This window comes from Sminthopsis crassicaudata, chromosome 5 (assembly GCF_048593235.1).
Source record: "Sminthopsis crassicaudata isolate SCR6 chromosome 5, ASM4859323v1, whole genome shotgun sequence".
Classification (NCBI taxonomy): Eukaryota; Metazoa; Chordata; class Mammalia; order Dasyuromorphia; family Dasyuridae; genus Sminthopsis; species Sminthopsis crassicaudata.
Window position 1 is genome coordinate 175,640,684 of NC_133621.1, and position 21,437 is coordinate 175,662,120.

At 30.6% G+C, this 21,437-nt stretch overlaps 1 protein-coding gene across 1 annotated transcript in view; it reads left to right on the forward strand.

The window, feature by feature from the left end:
- The window catches only part of SOX5 (SRY-box transcription factor 5), a 449,917-nt gene that overhangs the window by 214,214 nt on the left and 214,266 nt on the right, over positions 1-21,437 (forward strand). Inside the window, 2 exon segments of the mRNA XM_074268831.1 lie at positions 5,235-5,321; positions 18,387-18,559. Of these exon segments, the coding sequence (XP_074124932.1) occupies positions 5,235-5,321; positions 18,387-18,559 (260 nt within the window).

The following is a 21,437-nucleotide window of genomic DNA, read 5'->3' on the forward strand; positions in this document are numbered from 1 at the left end:
AACACTATATGTCTTACAATTTCAAGTATGTGGTTTTTCCCAGTAGCAATCTCTAGACACTGCATTTTTGTTTGTTTTCAAAGATTCCAGGTAATGTTCTTTTTTACCCCTCTCGTGAGATATAGATTTGAAAATTTATCTTGTTTTACAAATTAAATATCTTCAAATCATCTCAAGTTACTTCAAGTTAGTTGCTTTAGCTTATATAAAATTCTTAAATCTTTTCAAATCTTTGTCTTTTGCTTCTTTTCTACCAGATTTTTTTTCTACTTATGTAACTTTGAGTTTCATATCTGTCATTCTTTTCATTTAGGATATCTATTTCTTTGGAGAGATTTTTTTACTCTGAGTTTAAATTATCTGATCTATTTTTTTCTTAGTTATTTCTTTAATTTGGGATCTAATATCCACTCTGTGACTTCTCTCAGATATTTATTTCTATCTTGAAAAATTCTGAAATTTCTTACAGTTGTTCCATTAGAGAGATCTGTGAGACCTCCAGAATTCTCCTCACTGAAATGTTTTGACTCAATTTCACTCATAGCACAATATGTCCTCAATATATTATGGTCTTTTGTGAATTTTTATTCCTTTTTTTCTTCTGCCTTTATGAGTTACACTGTTAATTTATCTGATTTGATTATGAGATTGAATTTTATGTGTTTTAAACTTTTTTCTTATACTTTCAGTAACTTGCATCTGACTCCTTCCTCATTCTTTGGACCCTTCCATAACTAATGCAAGTACTTCTCTTCCTGCACAGATCTGTGAGCCTGAGTGTCCTCAATTTGAGGAATTTGGGATGCTGACTGATTCCCTGTGGGGAAAGAATTTTCTTGTTCCTGTTCTTTTGGTCTCAGAATCATTGTTTTCTCAGGCTCGCTCTATTACTTTTCTTGCCACCTTGTCCATCTTATATACACATACCGCTACACATACTGAAAAAGTGTATCCCTTTCTTTTTTGATGACTAAGCATAATCTATACTTTCAATCTACTATAGGATATGGTGGTGGGGGAATAGAAACAAAATCACTTCTTGAGGAGGACCAGACGAGTCCAGTTCATCTAGACCTTGAAACAGAAACCTTGAGGTTAAGAGTAGTGAATTAGAAATTTAAATGTTTCGATTTTAGATATTATGCTTTTAGCTTTTATAGAATTCATGTTTCACCTTATGGATTCAACTTTATTTGTGCAGAGTTGATATTTATTTCCTCTGGGGTGGGGATGCTTATTGGATAACAAGTTCTATCATCTTGTTTGACATACCATTTTCCTAACTAAAATGTTAAATACCATGGATTTAGAAAATTCATCTAATTCATCTGCCTCACTTTCCAGATGAGGAAAAACATATCCAGGGAAATTGTGACTTCCATAGGAAGTAAAAAGCTTGTATTCAGATCCCATCTCAATCAAACTACTGATAGAAAATCTAGCCTTCTTTGCACTGTCCAGTCAGCGTCTCTGCATTTCTTTTACATATGCAAAATGCAGTGAAATTTAATTTAATTTTATTTTGAGTTATTTGAATAAGACATTTAGAGCCATTGAATCAATGAGGTGTTTTTTGTTTATTTTAACTGCCTTGTGTAAGGCAGTACACAAGTTGAAAGGAATTTGTGTAAATAATTGAAAAAAAAATATATATATATATATAAAGAAAGAGAGAGAGAGAGAAAGAGAGAGAGAGAGAGAGAGAGAGAGAGAGACAGAGAGAGAGAGACAGAGAGAGAAATTAACACATAATAATAGTTGGGGAATAAGGGAATAATAGCTGGATTTGAGGGAATAAGAAAGTTTTCATATAGAAGGTGGGGATGTACTCAGCTTTTGAGAAAACTAGAAGTTCAAAAGAGTGATTAAAGCACCTGGCATAGAGTCAGGAAGACCTGAATTCATAATTTGTTTCAGACACTTTCTAGCTGAGCAAGCCCAGGCAAGTCATTTAAACTTATTTCCCTCAGTTTCTTCATCTGTAAATGCAGTGGCACTGGAGAAGGAAATGCAAACCTCTCCAGTATCTTAGCCAAGAAAATCCCAAATGGGCTCATGAAGAGTCATTCAAGACAACCACCAGAAGGGATTCTAAGAGATGGGGATTATAAGGGCAAATACAAAAACAAGGAGAGAGAAGAAAAGTGTTGTCAGAACCACTAGAGTTTAAATACCACTTTTTCTCTGTCTCTGTCTTTGTCTCTCTGAGTGTATCTGTGTGTGTGTGTATTGTGTGTAAATATATTATATATGTATGTATGTATGTATGTATGTATATATATACGTATATATATATATATATATATATATATATATATATACACATATGTATGTATGTATGGGTGGATAAGCTTATTAGACAAAGAAAATCACATATTCCCTCAGAATTTCTAGTTTCCTCATTAGTTAATTTGAAATAATAAATTATATACTGAAAGAGATGTTAAAGATTATCTGGGACAATTCTCTTATTCTATAAGGAAACCAAGACCTAGAATTAAATTTTATTCAGTTCAATCAATTAGCATTTAACGAGTGCCTCATATGTCCCTGGCCCTATGTTAGGCACTAGGGATGCAAAAAAAAAAATCATAAAAGAAATGTTAGTTGACTCTCCCAAATCATACCAGTCACAAGTAGCTGAATTGGGATTTGAAAGAAGCTCCTTTTATTCCAAAACTGAACACTTTAAAGAAATGAGCTCTTATTCCTAACAGAGTATTTATGAGTATTAAAAGAGAGAATGTATGTAAAATATTTTATAAACTTTTAAAGGGCCTGATAAATGTTAATATTTATGATGATGATAGAGCCCTAACCATCACTATTTAAATTAACTTATGCCATTTGAAAACAGTTTTGTCATCATTTATCCATAGATTTGAACTAGAATTTCTGATATATCATGTCCAAATATCATGGGGTTTGTTATTTTAAAGAAGCCATTCATTTTTTTTGAGGCTTAAAAAAAAAAAAAAAAAAAAAGCATTCTTGGGTAAAGTTGTTTTACAGCTAAGTCTTATATCTTTATAATAGTCAATAAAGAGAGACCTGGAGTGTTCTGCAGGTTTCAGAAATCAGGCTACTGTTCCTTTAACAGTAATTTAGACAGAAGACTTCTGTTTCTTTATGAGCACACTACAGTGAATATTTTGTCTAGCTGCAGGGGAAAAACTTTGTCATGGACTTTGCAGACAATAGCCTTAAAAGTAAAATGGTCTGCTTTTGGTGCCTAGGGGTTCTGTAGGCTATTGTTAGTTCACAAGGGATTTCTATTGCTGCGTTCCTGCTTTGCAAAGGTTTGTTAGCTTTTAATGACTGACAGTTACTCTGTTGCAAATACCACATTGGCTGCACCCTGTATACATGAACCTTGGAAATTTTGAAGAGTATTAAGGGGAAAAAAAGAAAGAAAGAAACGGTGATATTTATTTGACTTACCCAGATAGATTCTAAAAGTGATTCCCTTCAAAAAGTGTTTACTGGGAAAATATAAACTTTGGGAGTATTTACAAAAAAGTGTTTAAAGTAAGGTCATCTAAGATCATGAATAGTAGCCTTGTTTACAATGAGCAATATTTTATCTAATTCATTATTATGAAATAACCTCTATCATTTTAAAGAATTTAGTAAAGAAAGTTGGTTTTTGAAGAAGTTAGAGATTCTACTTCAGTAGTAAAGATGTTTGTATATATAGATAGAAAAACTATTTTGATTAAAAAAAACCTCATTGTGCACAAACACAAGAATGCACACATAAGGGATTGTGCACATATGTGTATAGAGATATATGTAGATATACATATAGATGTAAATATGTGCAGTCACAGTATGTTTGTATTTATATATATGGAACCTATAACAGGATAACGTCAGACTCAGTTTCTCAGTTTTGCTTTACTATTAACCTTTTGAATGTGGTCTTGTTGCTTCTCCATGAAAAAAAAAAAAAAATCCCAGTGTTGTTTTGTTAAAAACTCTTTACAAACTTTGGGATACTAATAGTTGATAGCTTTAACTTGGGGGTCCGAAAAAGTAGAAACGTTAACCAAATGAGATAATGAAGATCCCTTAAAATGCATTTTACTGTGGGGAAAATTAACCAGTTTCTAATAATCACATGGTCTCTGGGCCAGACGGTCCCTTTGATAAGTTAACATGTACTCCCTTTATGCTCCTAGTAGGGGGTAAACAAATGTCTGAACAAATACAAATACACATAAACACAAATGTGGAGAATAGCAGTGGATGTCTTAGATCCAGATAATAAGTGTGAGTATTGTTATTTAGATGGAGCATACTGGGACACTTATCTTTTAGTACACTCCATTTTCTGACTGAATGCAGTGCTAATCGTGGTATTGAAAGCCATTGTAATTGTGTACCCATCTAAATGCTGACAAGAATATACAATTACATTGTTTGGAATTGAGTTTAATGTTTTTTTCTGAATTTTATTAGCATTTATATTTACTTATACATTACGATTGAACACAAAAGAAAAGGTTACAATGCAAGTGTTTCTGCGATACAAATATCAGACCCATCCACAATCTTGAGGTCTAAAATGTGCATTTTCTCTAAATACTTCTGCCAACATTTTTAAGGGAGTGATGTAAATCTGAAATGAGCGAAATAATGGGTTTCCATTCTAGGAAATACTTTCTCTCTGGATTTTACAATTTTATAAAAGCTTTTTTCACACTAACTTAAGGAAATTACTTACAATATTCGTATTACTGGCAAATCTTTCCTCAGTGTGCTTACCAACATCACGATGTTTAAGCACACATTATAAAGTGGATGGAATTGTAAACACACAGAGGGATATAATTACATGTAGCAGATTTAAGTGCTAATTCTTTTGCTTTTTTTTTTAACTGTGCATTTTATCAACATAATTATTTTTTGACTGCAGACTAACACCCTGAAACTGACAAGCAGGAACTTGTTCACTAAATTGGAAAACAATGAACTGCAGGTTTATATGTACCTATTGTTATACAGAATTAGTATGGCTTTGTTCTGCAAGAGGAAAAAGCTAATGATTTTGAAACAGCAGGTGACAAAAAGCATTCTTTTTTCCTCCCCTCTTATCAGTTTGTTGATGAAGTCATTATGAACTGGGGCACTGGATAGGGATGGCCTTATTTTTAGCAGATAGATTTTTAATGAGCTCTATTGTAAAAACAGTTATGTTGATTTTCTTACTTTTCCACCCTCTCTTCACACAGAAACTCCCAGTATTGAAAAGCTCCTATCAAAGGACTGGAAAGACAAGCTTCTTGCTATGGGATCAGGGAACTTTGGAGAAATAAAAGGTAAAATCTTTGTAATCATCTTGATCCAAAATGTACCAAAAAGAAGATGCTATATGCATTTTTTTTCATGATGCTAAGGAGCTCCTACTTTTGTTTTATTCTGCATCATTATTATTTTCTATTATCTTCTGTATTCTCTTTCTATAGTGGCTTTTATTTCAAACTTGAGAGAGAATGACCAAGATCATCCCTTATTTATAATTTGCATGTGATATTATAACATACAGAAACACAAATGTATATATCCATATATGTAAAAAACAAATAGTTATATGAATATAGACATATCAACAAATAGAGTTATATATTCACATATCAGACTTTTGCATTTTAACTCTTTATTTAAATGATTTATTTCTAATAAGAAAACTTCATGAGAAAAGACCATATGTACAAAATGCATAGATATATAGTTTATATTCAAACTCAGAATTAATGAAATATTACAGAAATAATACATTCTATATACATATTCTTATCAAGGACATGCTTGAATCAATAATTAAATGAAACTGATAGATCCTGTACAGATTTTAAAAATAGAGAACAAGTCCAAAGACAGAAATTATCATTAGAATGTTCATATCTAAACTATATCAATAGAATTATGGGGCAGAACATTTCATTTGTTTATTTATATCTGATACAAATTATGATTTCTTCTAAATAGGATTAGCCTCTAACCAAGGAAAAGAACAGCTATTTTGTATACTCAGTAACTAACTACAGTAACTTACAATTAGTAGAAATGTAATAAATGCTTCTTAAATTGAACTGAACTTAAATAGATATCAATTTATTAATATTACCTGTGACATATTACATACATAGAATTTATATTATCCAGAAATGCTATACAACATTCTGTGGTGTCATTGAATATAGGGATAGGCCTATAAATATACATAATGTTACGTATATAAATACTCAAACATACATGTATACCCATTATTGTCTCATTAAATAAGAAATGGCACATTTTCATTTGTGAAGAGTATTTTTGGTTATTTTGTTTCTTTCAGAACATCCAAATAAAAGGCAAAAAATTAAGAAACAAATCTTTTAAGTGTATGGATATTAACGTGTTTAGAATGTTTTGGTGTTTGAGAACATTTAGATAATTGACTGAATATTTCAGTTTCACAAAAATGCTTAATGTTGTATAGAAATGGCCTATAATTAACCATGAATGAAAAAAAAAAAAAAGATAAACCATATCATACTCAAAGAAATATATTGGAACAAATGTGACCTAAAAGGATAGAAGGCAAAGTCTAAGTTTAGAAATTGAGAATTTCCATTTTGATGTTTAATTTTAAGTAGAAGCTCTTCTTCAACCGTTTAGCTCCTGAAGTTTAGAAAGTAATTTCAAAGGTACTCCATTCTCTTTTGGACTGAGTCAAAAATCCTATGAAGTATACAGAGCTGAGAGGATTGTCTGTTCCAAGTCTGTGTGATCTCATTCTGTTGGAGAGTAATCATTTTTACCCCTCCCTCGTTTTCCTTCACAAGTCAAACTTAAAAGCAGAAACAGCAGCAATGATAAGCTAACACTAAAGAAACTCAGCAACCCTTTCAGTCTTGCCCAAGGGGAGGATGGGAAACTGGAGTACAGTCACAAAAGAAGTTTCTGTGTCTTTAATTTTTGGTTTGGGGCACTTTACATTTGGAGCACAAGTTTAGTTATTGTTTTATAGTTTTATTCAAAAGTCTGCTTTCTAATGCATTTTAAAGCAACTGTAGGTCTGTTGTGAGGAAGGGGCATGGTTATTAGGTGTTTGGATCAGGTTTGGCAATAAACTGTGAAAGCAGGCTAGATTATTTTTCCTATTGACTGCCTGTGACAGTTAAAATTACTTCCCATTGTTCATAGGTGACTAAAAAGCAAAGAGGGTACAATAGTGTTTTGCTCTTTGGGGGACAAATTACTTTTACTACAAATTGTTGGGGTTCAGGCTGGATGATTATGTAGTAGCTAAGAATGAAGTTTGCATACCAATGCTGATCAAGATGGCTAAGAACAATAACTCACATCTGCAGTATGAAACAGATAAAAGGAATGCACATGGACATTTGGTTTTTAATATGGAACTATGAAGTCAATAGGATCATAGGTTAAGAGCTAGAAGGGACTTCAAAGGCTATGTGGTCCAAACCATCTAGTCCTTTTACAGGTAAGAAAACTGAGGCCTATAGAATGTAAGTGACTTGTTCACCTGTCATACAGGTGGTATACATTAGAGATAGGATTTGAAAGCAGATCCTTTGACTCAGGAGCCAATACTCTTTCCACAGTCATTATGTCTTCTTGTTCAGTGGCTATTTCTAAATTTCTGTCTTTATATATTTACCCTGGAAGTTGTACTTTTTTTGGTTTTACTATCAATGATTTTTGAAATAAAATGTTCATCAGATCCTATCTTATTTATATATACACTGTCATGTTTATGGCATTAAAGTTATTCAGCCAATCATTTTGTACTTAAATCCTTTTTTTTTCCCTGCAGTAGTTCAAATTTTAACTGTATTTTCATTTTTTTTAAAAAAAGGATTTTTCTTTTGGTTCTTTTTAAGAGAACTTGTGTTCACTACAAACCATTGTTCCAGAGTTCAAGTTAAACTCTTGACTTGCTCAGGATCCTAAGTATCTGAGGTCAAATTTGAACTCAGGAAAATGAATCTTATTGACTTCAACCCTGGCACTTGTTTATCCATTGTAGCAGTTAGCTGCCCATATTGATTTCATTCTATTCTCCTTCCTTCATTTTATGTTTCATCCAGATTTGATTTATAATTTTTTCCCTTATCTTGTCTTAAGCTCCCTTAGCTCAGTGCTTTTTCATAAAAACCTTGTGGAATACTATCATCATAGAAATACCTTCCTTACATATCAACCTATCAAAAGTTTCCTTTTGAAGACAGTCAGTTACAGTGTCCTCCATGAAGCTTTCCTTATATGCACACTAAAAATAATCTCTCCCTGTTCACCTTATTTATAGATCTTTCCTATTCTATTGTTCTGTTTTACATTCTTTATATTGTACTAATTTTAAAATAAAATGAAATTTGTTGTACTCCTCCACCACCACCCATTGTACAGATTATAAATACCTTAAAAGCAGGAACAATGTTAATTTTCATCTTGATCTAAAATAGAGAACAGAGAGACAACTGTTTCTGAGATTTGTGGAGACTTCAGGTCCTTAGATCTCCTTGCTTTGTACCTAGATATATAGTCCTATATGGGGTTCCTTGGTAGGGAAACTTGATTTCATAAGAATGGATTGATTATCCCAATTCTCACATTCTTTCATTGACTTATATAAGAAATAAATTATCTTACCACTCCACTGACTCACTGATGAAAGCAGAAAAGATTTATTTTACATTCTTGTAAGAATGGGGGTTTAGGTGAGTAGACACACCTTTGAAACTCCAAAGGCAGCATTTTATTTCCTATCCTGAAGCACAAATCCCTGATTCCACATTAATTGGATGTCACAGAACTTATAGGACATAAATCTCCATCTCTCATTGCCTAGACAGTTCCTGCCATGAAGGAGCTTACATGCTATAAAGGGAGAGGTAACAGAAGAAAGCTACTTTCTTTTCAAATCTCAGGCCACCACACCTGACAACAAAAGTCAGTCCTTGCCTCCAAGGAGCTTACATTCTTTTGCTGGAATATAACTTCCATCCTTGATTATTCCTTAATGTCCTTGTGGGTTTCAGTTTTCTGATTTAAGTTTCATTTATTCACTTGAATTTTCATAACTGGAAACCAAATGCCCATCTATTTCTCATACTTGTAATCCCCATCATGACTATTATGGAGCCAATTTTACTCTAATATTTACATACTTATGCACATGCATAGACATACACACACAGATTTTGAAAAGATACTCAATGTGTAAATATAAATTGGTTATGGGATATATACTTTACAGAAAAGGTAATGAGAAGCATAAAATATCATAACATGTTTAAAGAATGGAACAGGATTCAGTAACATTACTATTTACAAAACCAATTGGAAGGCTTGATTTCAAGCTTAATTTAGGACAAGAAAGAATTTTGCCAGACTGTTTAGCCTTCACCTTTACTAAGCAAAGTCCAATCAAATGTTAAGTATGTTCTTTTACATAAGCTTTTTTTTTCCAATGCTAACCCTCCCTATTGTTGCTTCTCTTGCAGTCATCACAATAGCTAGTTCACTAGTCTCTGCTATTGGAAGATTTTAGCACCACAATATTTGGATTTCTGGCTTTTTACCTCTCACTAGGACCTATATGAAGGGAAAATACATAAAAGGTAGATAACTACATCCTAAACAAAAGTTTGCCAAGGTAAAACACATGTGCCCCCCTTACAGCTGGGTGTAATTAACCATAAAGCCTATTTGACCTTCTGAATGGCTCAACAGAGTCTTGATGTTTTAAAGCTGGGAGAAGGAATGATGGCTTGAAGCTCTTTTGTATATCTCTGGAATTTGGACTCATCAATCAAATATGTGAACTCAACCTATCAATGAGTCATAATAAAGTGAAAGCACTCTTACCCAGCTGCCCCAGCTTCCATGTATTACCTAAAATGGCAACTGAGCATGCTTTGGGAGAAGTAGAATACAAAATGTGTCACATTCATATCCCCAGAGGCTAGCAGAGTATCTCACACATAAACAAATAGTAAGCACTTTAGAAATATTTGTTGAATAGAATTGTGTCTAAAAATCAGAATCAGAACTTAGTTAAGGCATGAATTTTATTTTCTTTACTATGAACAAATAACAAAATTTTATAAATGGGGAAAAGAGGCTGCATTATAGTCTAAACATCTGTATTTTTTTTCATTCATTCATTCATTTAACAAATATGTGAGTAAATTACCATCATTTCTACCTGGAATAAGTCTTAGTATTAAAGAAACATTGTGGTAATAAAGGTATGCATAACAATACTTTGAGATAGTATACTAAATCCTCAATCATCCTCTCTTCTCTAGAAATTTCAACTTCTTACTTTTTAGTGGTTCCTTTCCTATTGCTTTTCAAATGGCCAAGGTTTAAAAATTGTCTGTACGCACTTCTTCCTTTTCGCTCTTTTTTCCTTACTATTTGACCCTTTCTAATCTGGCTTTCAGTCTCATCATTCTTTTTAAATAGCTCTTTCCAAAATTATAGATGATCTCTTAATTACTAAATCTTGAAAGTTTTTTCTCAGTACTAATTGTTCTCACCCTGCTACATTTTACCATTGCTTTTTATTTTAAAACATAACTCTTTACTCCTGGATGCTTTTTCTCCCTATGCATTTTCATGACACTCCTCTCTTTTCTTTCCTTCCTATACTCTCAATAGTTGGCTCTTGCCTTTGCTGAATTATAATCCATATAAGACTCCTAACTCCAGTTTTCCTCCAAATTTCTTTCATGTACTCCTTTTATATCTCCTTCTGAATTTTGCTTTTTTGGTAACTTCATCAGTTCAGTGAGTTTGGCTATTATCTCTATGTTTATGATTCCAATCTTTCTCTTCTATGGCTATTAGATATTTCAAATTAGATGTTTTGGAGACAACTTCAATATGCCTGAAACTGAAATCAGTGTCTTTCATTTTAAACACTTCTCTTTCAAACTTCCATATTTTCACCAAATTGTCACTATTTTAGTTTCTACATAATCCTGGATTTCTCATTTTCAATGCAAATAGCTATTCAATAGGCAAATCTTGCTAATTTTTTTAACCTACCCAATATCCACACATGCAGCTGCCAATTAATGCAATCACCATTGCAAACAGAGTTAAGTAATTTGCCAAGGTCACACAGCTAGTAAGTTCTGATGCCAGATTTAACTCAGGATGAAGGTACTTCTTGACCCCAGGATCAGCAGACTGTGGACTGTGCTATCTCACTGCCCCCCCCCCCAAGAATAATGACCTATATATTTTTCACACATGATACTCCATCTACTACCCACATGTTATTTCACTAACTCTCTGTACTACCCAGTATACTCTCTTTCCTTATTTCCTCCTCAAAAGTTCTTCTCTTCCTTTAAGATCAACTCAGATGGCATCTTCTATATTAATCCTTTCCTAATTCTCCCATCCCAAAATTTTAGTACTTTCTTTTCCAAACTAGCAAATATTTAATTATGCTGTATGCATATAATATATATGTAAATATATATATATATATGTGTGTATATATATGTGTGTATATATATATGTATGTATATATATATATATATATATATATGTGCATGTCTATAGGTATCCATATCTTATACTGTGCATATTTAATATGTACTTACTGCCTTTCCCATTAGAATACAAGAGGTGTTGTTCCATTTTTATACATGCATCCTCAGTACTTGGCCCATAATACCTAGAACATGTAAATAAGTGCCTAATACTTTTTTTGATTGATTTTTAAGATTTTAAGTGTGGAAGATTTTTTTTCTGTCTTCCACTGAACTACATGAATACTCATAACAATTATAATATATAATTATAAATTATAATATTCAAATATGATATATTAAAAATTAATGGTTTAATAATGTATTAACTGACTTGTTGATACTTCACTCCCAAATCACCAATATATTGCAATTTTCTGAAATTTAATTTTATTTTTTGTCTTTAACTGAAACTCAAATAAAATGAAACTCAAGTTATAAAACTTGGTAGAAGTGAAGTAGACTTGTTAATATTATAGTTAGGTTCAGAAAGGGAGAAATTCTACATTGCATGTTTCAGCATAGGTTATACAGGTCATACATTATTACTATGAAATCATTATTGGATAGATTCCTATTTAGCCAAACAATGTTTTTCACGACATGTTTCTAGGTCAAAAAAGCTAGTTTTATACATCCTTTTTACTAACATAAATTTCAGAAAAAGTGAAGGGTGGGTTACTTCATTGTAGTTGCAACTCTAACATAGTATAGTATCTGACTATATCTATAGTGATTCTAGGTTTCTAGGACAATCCTGATTTTAATGAGGCTTTGCAAAATAAGTCTTCTCTGATAAGCTATGTCCAGTGTATGTGTGTAAATTCAAAAACATAATTACTTTAGCTTTATTCTTCAATTCTAAATAAATAAATAAATAAATAAAGCCCTGAAAAACAAAATAGTGTTAGCAGTTGATATTACATTTTTTTCTGATTTGATATGTTTTTCAGTTATAAAACAAACATCCACATGTTAAACATTTTATAAATATTCCTAGCTTGGTTAGTTATAGGAAAAATTAGTTCCTTGTTTGACAACTTTCTATCCTATTGAAATCCTTTCCCAAAATTTTTAGGGAAGCCTTACTTTTTTACCTTTCCTTTGAAGAAGTTTATGGTCTCCATTACTTCTCATCTATCTTTGCTGAATTCTTTTCATTCTTTTAAAAATTCCTGAACTATGTATTCTCTTTTTGTACTAACATCTTATATAATTAAAACTTGAGTTTATAAGTATTATACCAAGTGTTGAAAATGTTAGTTGCATTTGTTGTAGAAACAGACTTTTTCTAAAGACTAATTTTACAGGATACTAGAATATGCATGAAAGAAACACTAAATTCTGTGAATGTGAATAATAGATATTTTACTTTTTCAAAGCTTATGAATTTTCAAAGCTCATATGGCACACAGCTTTAATGAATGAATTAAAGTAAATAATTTTCTCATTAACATAATATTTTGAGGTAAGCAGGCCATACACATTCATTGATAATTGATCAATTGAAGTAGATTTGGACAATAACTAGCTTACACATAACAATCTAATTAGGAGTTTATGGTTCTTTGTGATCTATAAATTTAAGATAAGGACACAGGTTTTATCATTTGGTGCATCAGGGATGAAATCACTGAAATAATGGGTTTAAATTATCTGGCAGTGGCTGACGACCACTTGTTGGGGTGGTCATAAGAAGCAATTTCCTTTTTGAAATGGAGCTTGGATTATAATGGCTTCTTAGAACCCTTTCAATTCCAAGATTTTACAATAATTCCCTTAAATATATCAAGTCAAACATGCATCAAATTCCAAGATTTTACAATAATTCCTTAAAATGCGTCAAACAAAAATAGCAAACAGTGTGACATAGGGAACAGAAATGTTAAACTTGGAGTCATGAAAATTTAACTTTAAATTCTGCTCCTATCATAAGTTAGAGAGATGTCTGGAGGCAAGTCACTTAAACTTTTTGAACCACAGTATCTTTATGTGTATATTAAGCTTAATATAATAGATGTTGTACCTGTGTGTGTATATGTGTACACATAAGCCACAGTTAAAGATATATAAAGATAACATAAATATATATATGTGCATAATAAGAACTTAGATTGATGGATAGATATTTTAAGTCACAGTTAAACTATAAACCATATGATCATTGCTAATTAATAATTATAATAAATATTATCAAAACTCATTTATGTAAAGTTTAGAAAGATTTTTACATACACATCTCATTAAAACTCTCAACAGATACTATAAAAATTACAGATGTCTAAATGTAATGATACGCCAAGATGTCTGTATTGTAATAATACTATAGGTAGAATTCAGAGGTAGCATTTGAAACTATGTTTCTTTTTTACTCCAAGTCCAGCATTTTTTTTACTATAATAGGTGATTGAAATATTAATTTTAATTTACTAAATATCTTCTCTTTTCTAGTTTCACTTCTAAAAATGTTCCATTGACATTGAAAAAAAAAACCTGACATGTAGAATATAAGCTTTTAACAGTTACCTTGGCATCTATTAGAGAAGTAGAGAATGAGCATAGTGCAGCAAGGATTTTCATTCTGTGGTCAGAGAGTGCTGGTTTCCCTACATCAGTATAATAGCATAACTGGTTGTTTGAAGAGGGAAATCAGATATTGAAGTTCATTAAGGCTATTCTTACTTATCCTGCATACTAGGAATCAATCTAGTACTTAGGGAATATTTTCAGGCCATATACCTGAAGATGTCTATCAGCTGCTTTTAAGTTATTTGGAAATACTTAAGAAATAAATCTCTGTGGCTCATGAGTTAAACAAATGCTATGTCTTACTAAACAGATTTCTCTCTTTGGTTTAATATTTTATTATGAATATGGCCAAAAATAAACTTAATAATTTATATTATTTTGTTTTATTATATTAAAGCCAAATTAATATCTATACATATATATAAACACAAAGTATTGACTGATAAAATGACCTTTAATACTCCTTATTTTGTACCAAAACTGTCCATAATAAATTAAATGTGTATTTTAAACTATGAGTTTGGATCTATCAAAATATAAGATAATTAATTTTTAGAAATATAGTATTTTAGGTTTATATTCTTAATAAAATACCCAGAAGAGTTGTCAGCATCATAAAATAATTGTTAGTCTTTCATAACTGTCCTTAATATGAATATAACCTGATCATTTTGTAGAATTTCTGTAAATTATAACCTTCATTGGTGATAAAATGTTTGTGATCATATTTTTATGACAACTAAGATATCATCATACATGTAACCTTTATCTTCATTATATGAATGATAAAATACTGGTGTGGTTTACTTATGCTGAAGAACCATTCATGGAAAAGAATGTTAAAAATGATAGTTATTCTTCAAATACTTCAATTCATTTTAGTATTTAATATTTAGAACTTAAATTAGAACTGTTCGAATTGCAACTAATATTGGTCCAAATATTAACATACTTTAATATTCAAAATATTAAATAAATTAACCACAAAGAACTGTTAGCAAGTAACTGTAATTAGTAGTAGACAAAGTAGCATTGGTAATGGTGATGATGATCAAGTTATGAAGTAGTTGTGTTGCAAAAGTTTATCTGTATATGAAGAATACTGAGAAATGTAGGAAAATTTGTATAAACTTATATAGAGCAAAAGAAGACAAAAAAAGAGCTAAATATTATCACATAAATTTTTCAAAGAAAATCAAAGTGAATTACCAAAGTACATTAATACAATTAAAAAGATGATACTTTAATATTTTATCTCAAAGCTGGATAAATCCAAACTCTGATGTTGAATTGAAATATTAAATATATTTTCTCAGCATTCCAATAATTATGTAAGCAAAAATAAAATAAATAAAATATGTATTTTGTGGAAAGAAGGGAATAGATAAAGATTTAATTAAAACAAAAAGACAAGATTTCTATTTTATTTTATTCTTCCATATGTCTAAATTGTTGAATAATAGTGGTGTTCTAAATCGTTGAATAATAGTGGTGTTCATAGTGCATTTTTAGCTTTAAACTTTGAATGCCTATCATTAGGTTTATTTTAGGTTCTTATCAATTTGAAAGGGCTTATTAAGGTTATTAAATTAATATACTACTTTTTCTAATTAATATATGACTTTTTATTAACTTAATAGAAGATCTTTCAAATTACTGCAACTGAACCCAGTTCTTAAAAGTATAAAGTATAAAGTGAAATAACTTTCATTCAGTATGTAAGAACTATTTATTTCTATCAAGGAACACAGAGCTTTACTAACTGAAATTCAATAAAATTATTTGTATAATTTATGAATGGGAATGAAAAATGAGTGTCATGATTTAGTAAGCATATCCAATGATGCACTTCTTCCATTTGGATCAACATGTCTTTGTGAGTTACCTTTTTCAACTATGACATCTATTAAAACCAAGTATTGAAATAAATTGAACTTAGAATTTTGAATTGCTACATCACAAAGTTTTAAATCAAGACTTTTCAAAACTAATGAAGCATTAATCTCACTAAAATATCATTATTAAGGATGTCATCAGAAGAAAAATGGCTTTGTAGCATTAATGAAATATTTTCTAGATATTTCATCTTTATCTCATCCTTTTTTATTTGTTTTGCATATTTTAAAATGTATATTATTTTAGTGCAGTAGTATATGTACATGCATATAATTTTTAATTAATAAATATACATATTATGAGGAAGGATTCTCATTAAAAAACTTTCTTTAGTGACAGGAGTGTGCATTCAAAGGATTTTGGAGACTACTGCTCTAGAATATAGTAGCAAACCTGAAAGTAAATCCTTAAAATGTCTCTTACCTTTTTTTTTTTTACACTTTTCCTTCAGTGATGGTACTCTGCTTTAAATTTTAAGTATTATCCATAGCTTTCCAAAAAGGTTTTACTAATATCTTTTAGGTTTCATGGATAGATTATTTGCATTGTTTTCTAATGAATGTCATTTTAATAGATTTTAAAATTAAAATAATACTTGCATACCTAAATTCATAGACATAAAGAATATTATTATCTTGTTATATGAACATAATTTTAAATCAATATTAAGCTGGTGTTTCACTTAAGTAGACTTAGTTATTAAAAATTTTTGAATCTCTTGAAACTCAAATCTCAATCATTTTTTCGTGTATTTCTTGATGGAATATTTTAGCAACCAATATTAATAGTAAAGGGGATCTAATAAAACTAGTTATGTTAATTGCCACTGTGATTGAATCAGTTCTACTCTGCTATGAATACAAATAGTAGCAATTTTGCTGCCTGACATATAATCAGTGAACACCTTTACCAAGTACCTACTATTATGTCTGACCCTTAGTAGGCACTTAATGTTTACTGAATTTAGAGTCTAAATTCCACCCCATAATAAGATCTAGAAATGCAAAGATATGTGCCATCTATCATCTCTAAGTTTGTAATCATACATAGATCTTTCTTTAATGTTCATTTACTGGCTTATGTAAAATAAATTGATGAGTTCCCATCCCTAATGGACAAGTAAAAGTTAAGCCACTAACTATAGGTGTGGATCTTGAGAAAGGTACATGCTTTTTCAGCATAAATAGAAGGACAGAATGAAGAGGGGTGGGGAAAAGTGACTGAGTTATAACAGGCCCTTCTACCTAATTACATGTACAGGTGGCAAATGCATTATTAAAATAGTGCTTAGTGTCTTACATTTGAAGTGAAAATTATAATTAAAAAGTATTTTCTCCCCTATTGCTACTACTTTACCATAGGGGTCTTGTCTATCTGGTGAGGTTTAATAGAACTTTTAAAATGTGGTACTGTTTCTGTGTCAAGGAAATTTTCACATTTCCTGTATACTTCAACTGGTATTTTAATGCTCTGGTCAAATATATACATATATATATGTAAGTTATGTAGTTTAAATTTGTTGAATATATTAAAAAATTTTAATCAAATTTGACTTCTTTTCCTTCAAATTTGTTTTATCTCCAACTATAGAGAGCATTTTTGCTGACATATGTATGTGTGTGTATAAATATGTATATGTGTGTGTGTGTGTGTGTGTGTGTATGGAGAAAGCAGTTAAACTAGTTTCTGTTTCAAAGATCCAAGATTTAGCAACCTCTCATTTTATATGCTTCTCTTCAGTTGTTACTTCTTCAAAGAGATAGTCTTATTATTTATTATTATAATTTAACTTTACATAGGTTTATATATTATTTACTTGCTAATTATAATCTCCTTCAGGAAAGGAACTGTATCATACTTTTCTGAACTCCCCAATCTCCAATACATTTTTTGGTTAGGAACTGACTATCATAAGCAATCAGTCTCTTGAAGTGGTTGCATTTGTTATATTTGTGATATATCTTGGGCCCAAATCAATGCATATAATTTAAATTTTGAATAATATAATTTCAACTGCAATATGTCCACTTTGCAGCATTCATTATTCACATTCATCGGAATCTAGGATTCTTCTACACAGGAGATTGAGATGTATACCAATTAGATTGTATGACCAGGCAGTAAATCCTGCAAAATGAAATATGCTGGTGGTAAAACTTACTCGTTGAGATAAAAAGAAAAAAAAAAAGAAACAGTTTTTAATTTGGAGAGTATTTTAAGTGATAAATATTATATATTTTATTTGTAATTAAATATCATTCAAAATGAAGTTGGGAGATGTGCACATATGTGGACATTTTAATTTTTTAGAATTTTAGAAATTGCAGATTTATTGTCATTGACAATCATCCTTTTCTCACATACATCTCTTTGTTGTTATTGTTATATGCTTACTAGGAACTCCAGAAAGCCTTGCTGAGAAAGAAAGGCAGCTCATGGGTATGATCAATCAGTTGACCAGTTTGCGAGAGCAGCTGCTGGCAGCTCATGATGAACAGAAGAAGCTGGCTGCCTCCCAAATTGAGAAACAGCGCCAGCAAATGGAACTGGCCAAGCAGCAGCAAGAACAGGTAAGTTAAGTATGTAGAGATAAACTAGTCTAACTTGAGGAATCATTCATTCAAATTTGTTCTTTTGCTTTTAGATAAGGAATATTCTTTTGGGATATAATGACTTATGGTATTTTCCAAGCTTGCACGGGCACGCACACACGCACAATGAGGAAAAGACTGGACTAATAATTAGATATAAATATATGGGGGGGGGGGAGTCTTCAACATTTTTCTTCACTGGCAGGAGTATATAGTCAAAAGATTTTGGAGACTATTGTTTTACAATACTGTAGAAAACCTGAAACTAAATCCTTGAAATCTCTCTTACCTTCTTTTTAAACACTTTTTTTTTCAGTGATCAAACTTATTGCATTTTTTTTTTTAGCTTTAAATTTGAAGTGCTTACCACTAGGTTTCTGTAAAGCAAAAATTTTTATTTTGTTACTATTTTTTAGGCATTGTGGATAAATTCACTATATTATTTTCGAATGAATGTCATTTTAATAGGTGGCAGAGATAGAGCATGACAGGTAGATAACTAATTAAGTTGGCCAATAGCCGTAAAATATCAGAAGTAATTGAGAAATATCTCTAGCAGTTTGTGAGAATGGGAGAATATGATGAAGAATAACACAGGATGGGGAGGCATTCTTGGGTTATGTGATGTATGGCATTAGAAGGAACTCCAAAACCAATGAGCTAACCAATGATCCAGATAAATTTTAGATAATTCAAAACTGAATTAATAAGCAGTTACAATTGTTATATCAGATAAAAGAAAATCCAATGTCAAGAGAGATAAATATGGTATGAATACCATATTATTTTTCAAATAAGAAGAGTTTTACATGACCTGGTAGATAAAATGCTACACTTGAAGTATTTGGATTTGAATACTTACTATCTATGTGAAAATCATTATTTGCCTTAGTTTTTTTCAACTCTAAAAGATAATAATATTATCTATCTCCCAAGGTTATTGGGAGATATTATTGAGATATTATTTATGAAGAACTTAGCACATTGCTTAGAAATATATAAATGTTAATTATTAGTATTAAAATTAAATTGTAAAAAGTATAAGTTTGAGAGAGAGTACAATGAGAGGCAGAGACTGAAACAGAGAACAGAACCAAATGTCAAACTACAATTATTTGCACTGGAGAAACACTAGAATATTTCTCAAAAAAATAAAAGGGCAGAACAAGAATGCCCCTCTTTCTCTATGAATATTCTACACCATTCTAGAAATCCTAATGATTGTAGCTAAATAAAAATAGAATGAAGATTAAATATCAGCAAAGAGAAGGCAAAACTATCATTATTTACAGATAATACAATGTATTTAGAAAACCACAGAAAATCAAATAAGAATCTAATTGATACAAATAATGACTTCTAGAAAGTAGCAAGATACAGAATAAAAGAATAAAAATTAATCAGCATTTTTATGTAACTTATTTTTGTGTGGCTATAATGCAGTGAGGGAATTGAGGAGGAGAAGGGTGCAAGGGAAGATAATGAATTGCTGATCATATATTTGATGCTTTAACTACAACAACAAAAATGAAAAGAATAAACTAAAACTAAATGTCATCTAATTATAATGACCAAGTATAGTACAAGATAAAATTTAAAAGACCAAACTCTCCCTTTTTTCTTGGTATATGAAAGGTATAATGAAAAAAAAAACAAAGAAAAAATCATATCCTATATAAAAATTAAAAAGGGATGAATGAAAGGGACAAAGAAATCTGATGAGGATGTTAGCTACCATCTTTTACACAATGAAATTTATCAATTTAAAATTAAATATTATTGATTTTAATGAAAATAATTTCTGAATTTAATCAGTTATATTGAGGATAAACATTTAGTTTCAATAACCTTTTTAGGGAGATAAAGAATGTACCTGTGACTTCATTAATATAGGGAGTTTTGAGGTGAGGAAACTATCAATGGAAGTTAGCAATTCTTTGGAAGCTTATACCATTAGAGAATTAATTGCCTAGACTACTGAAAGGTTAAGTGACTTGCCCAAAATCATATAGCTATAATATACATAAGAATTGAGAGGCAAACAGAGGGTTTTATGGTTTTAAGGCTAGATCTTTATCTATTACTATAGATTGCCTTTATAATATTTAATATTATAAATAAATGGATTAGCAATATTTAAAGTGCTATAGGAATGAATGTTGTTTTATTTTTTAAGAAGTAAGTTTATTGTTAAAAAAATACCATATCTTTTTGAGGAATAGGTTGTCTTTGTTCCTATTTTTTATTCTTGCTATCTATCCCATGTAAGAAGAAATTTCAGATTATATGTTTAGTACTCTTCCTTAATGAAACATAGTTGTATTATTTTTGCATAATTTTCCTGTTTTCTGTTGTAAAATCACCAAGAAAGACCTAAATGTTGTTAGTGGCAATGCTTGCTTCTTGCATTGACAAAAAGGTAATTTTATTTATTCAATAGGTATTTATTAAACTATTATATTAGACTTCTGAAGAATTAAAAGATAAACAATATATGCATGCTCCTAACCTTGAGGAGATTATATCAATCTGGAAGTCTGTCCACACTACAATGCCATTTTCCTGAATAGTTTACTATAGAAGTATTCTAGGCTTCACTTATTTTAGGCTACATAAACATTAACTGTCCCCAAGACTTTCAAACCCTGACATTACTTACAAAATCTGACAATTTAGATAGACATTCATGCTATTTATATCACTTAAATCAAGATCAAGTAGACTTTTACATAATTAGAGACTATCAAAATTCTTGTTTAGGAAAAAACAAAGCTAAGCCATAAGTCTGGTGTAGTGGTAGACACCTATTGTCTCAGCTACTAAAGAGGCTGATATTGGTGGATTGCTTGACTTTGGG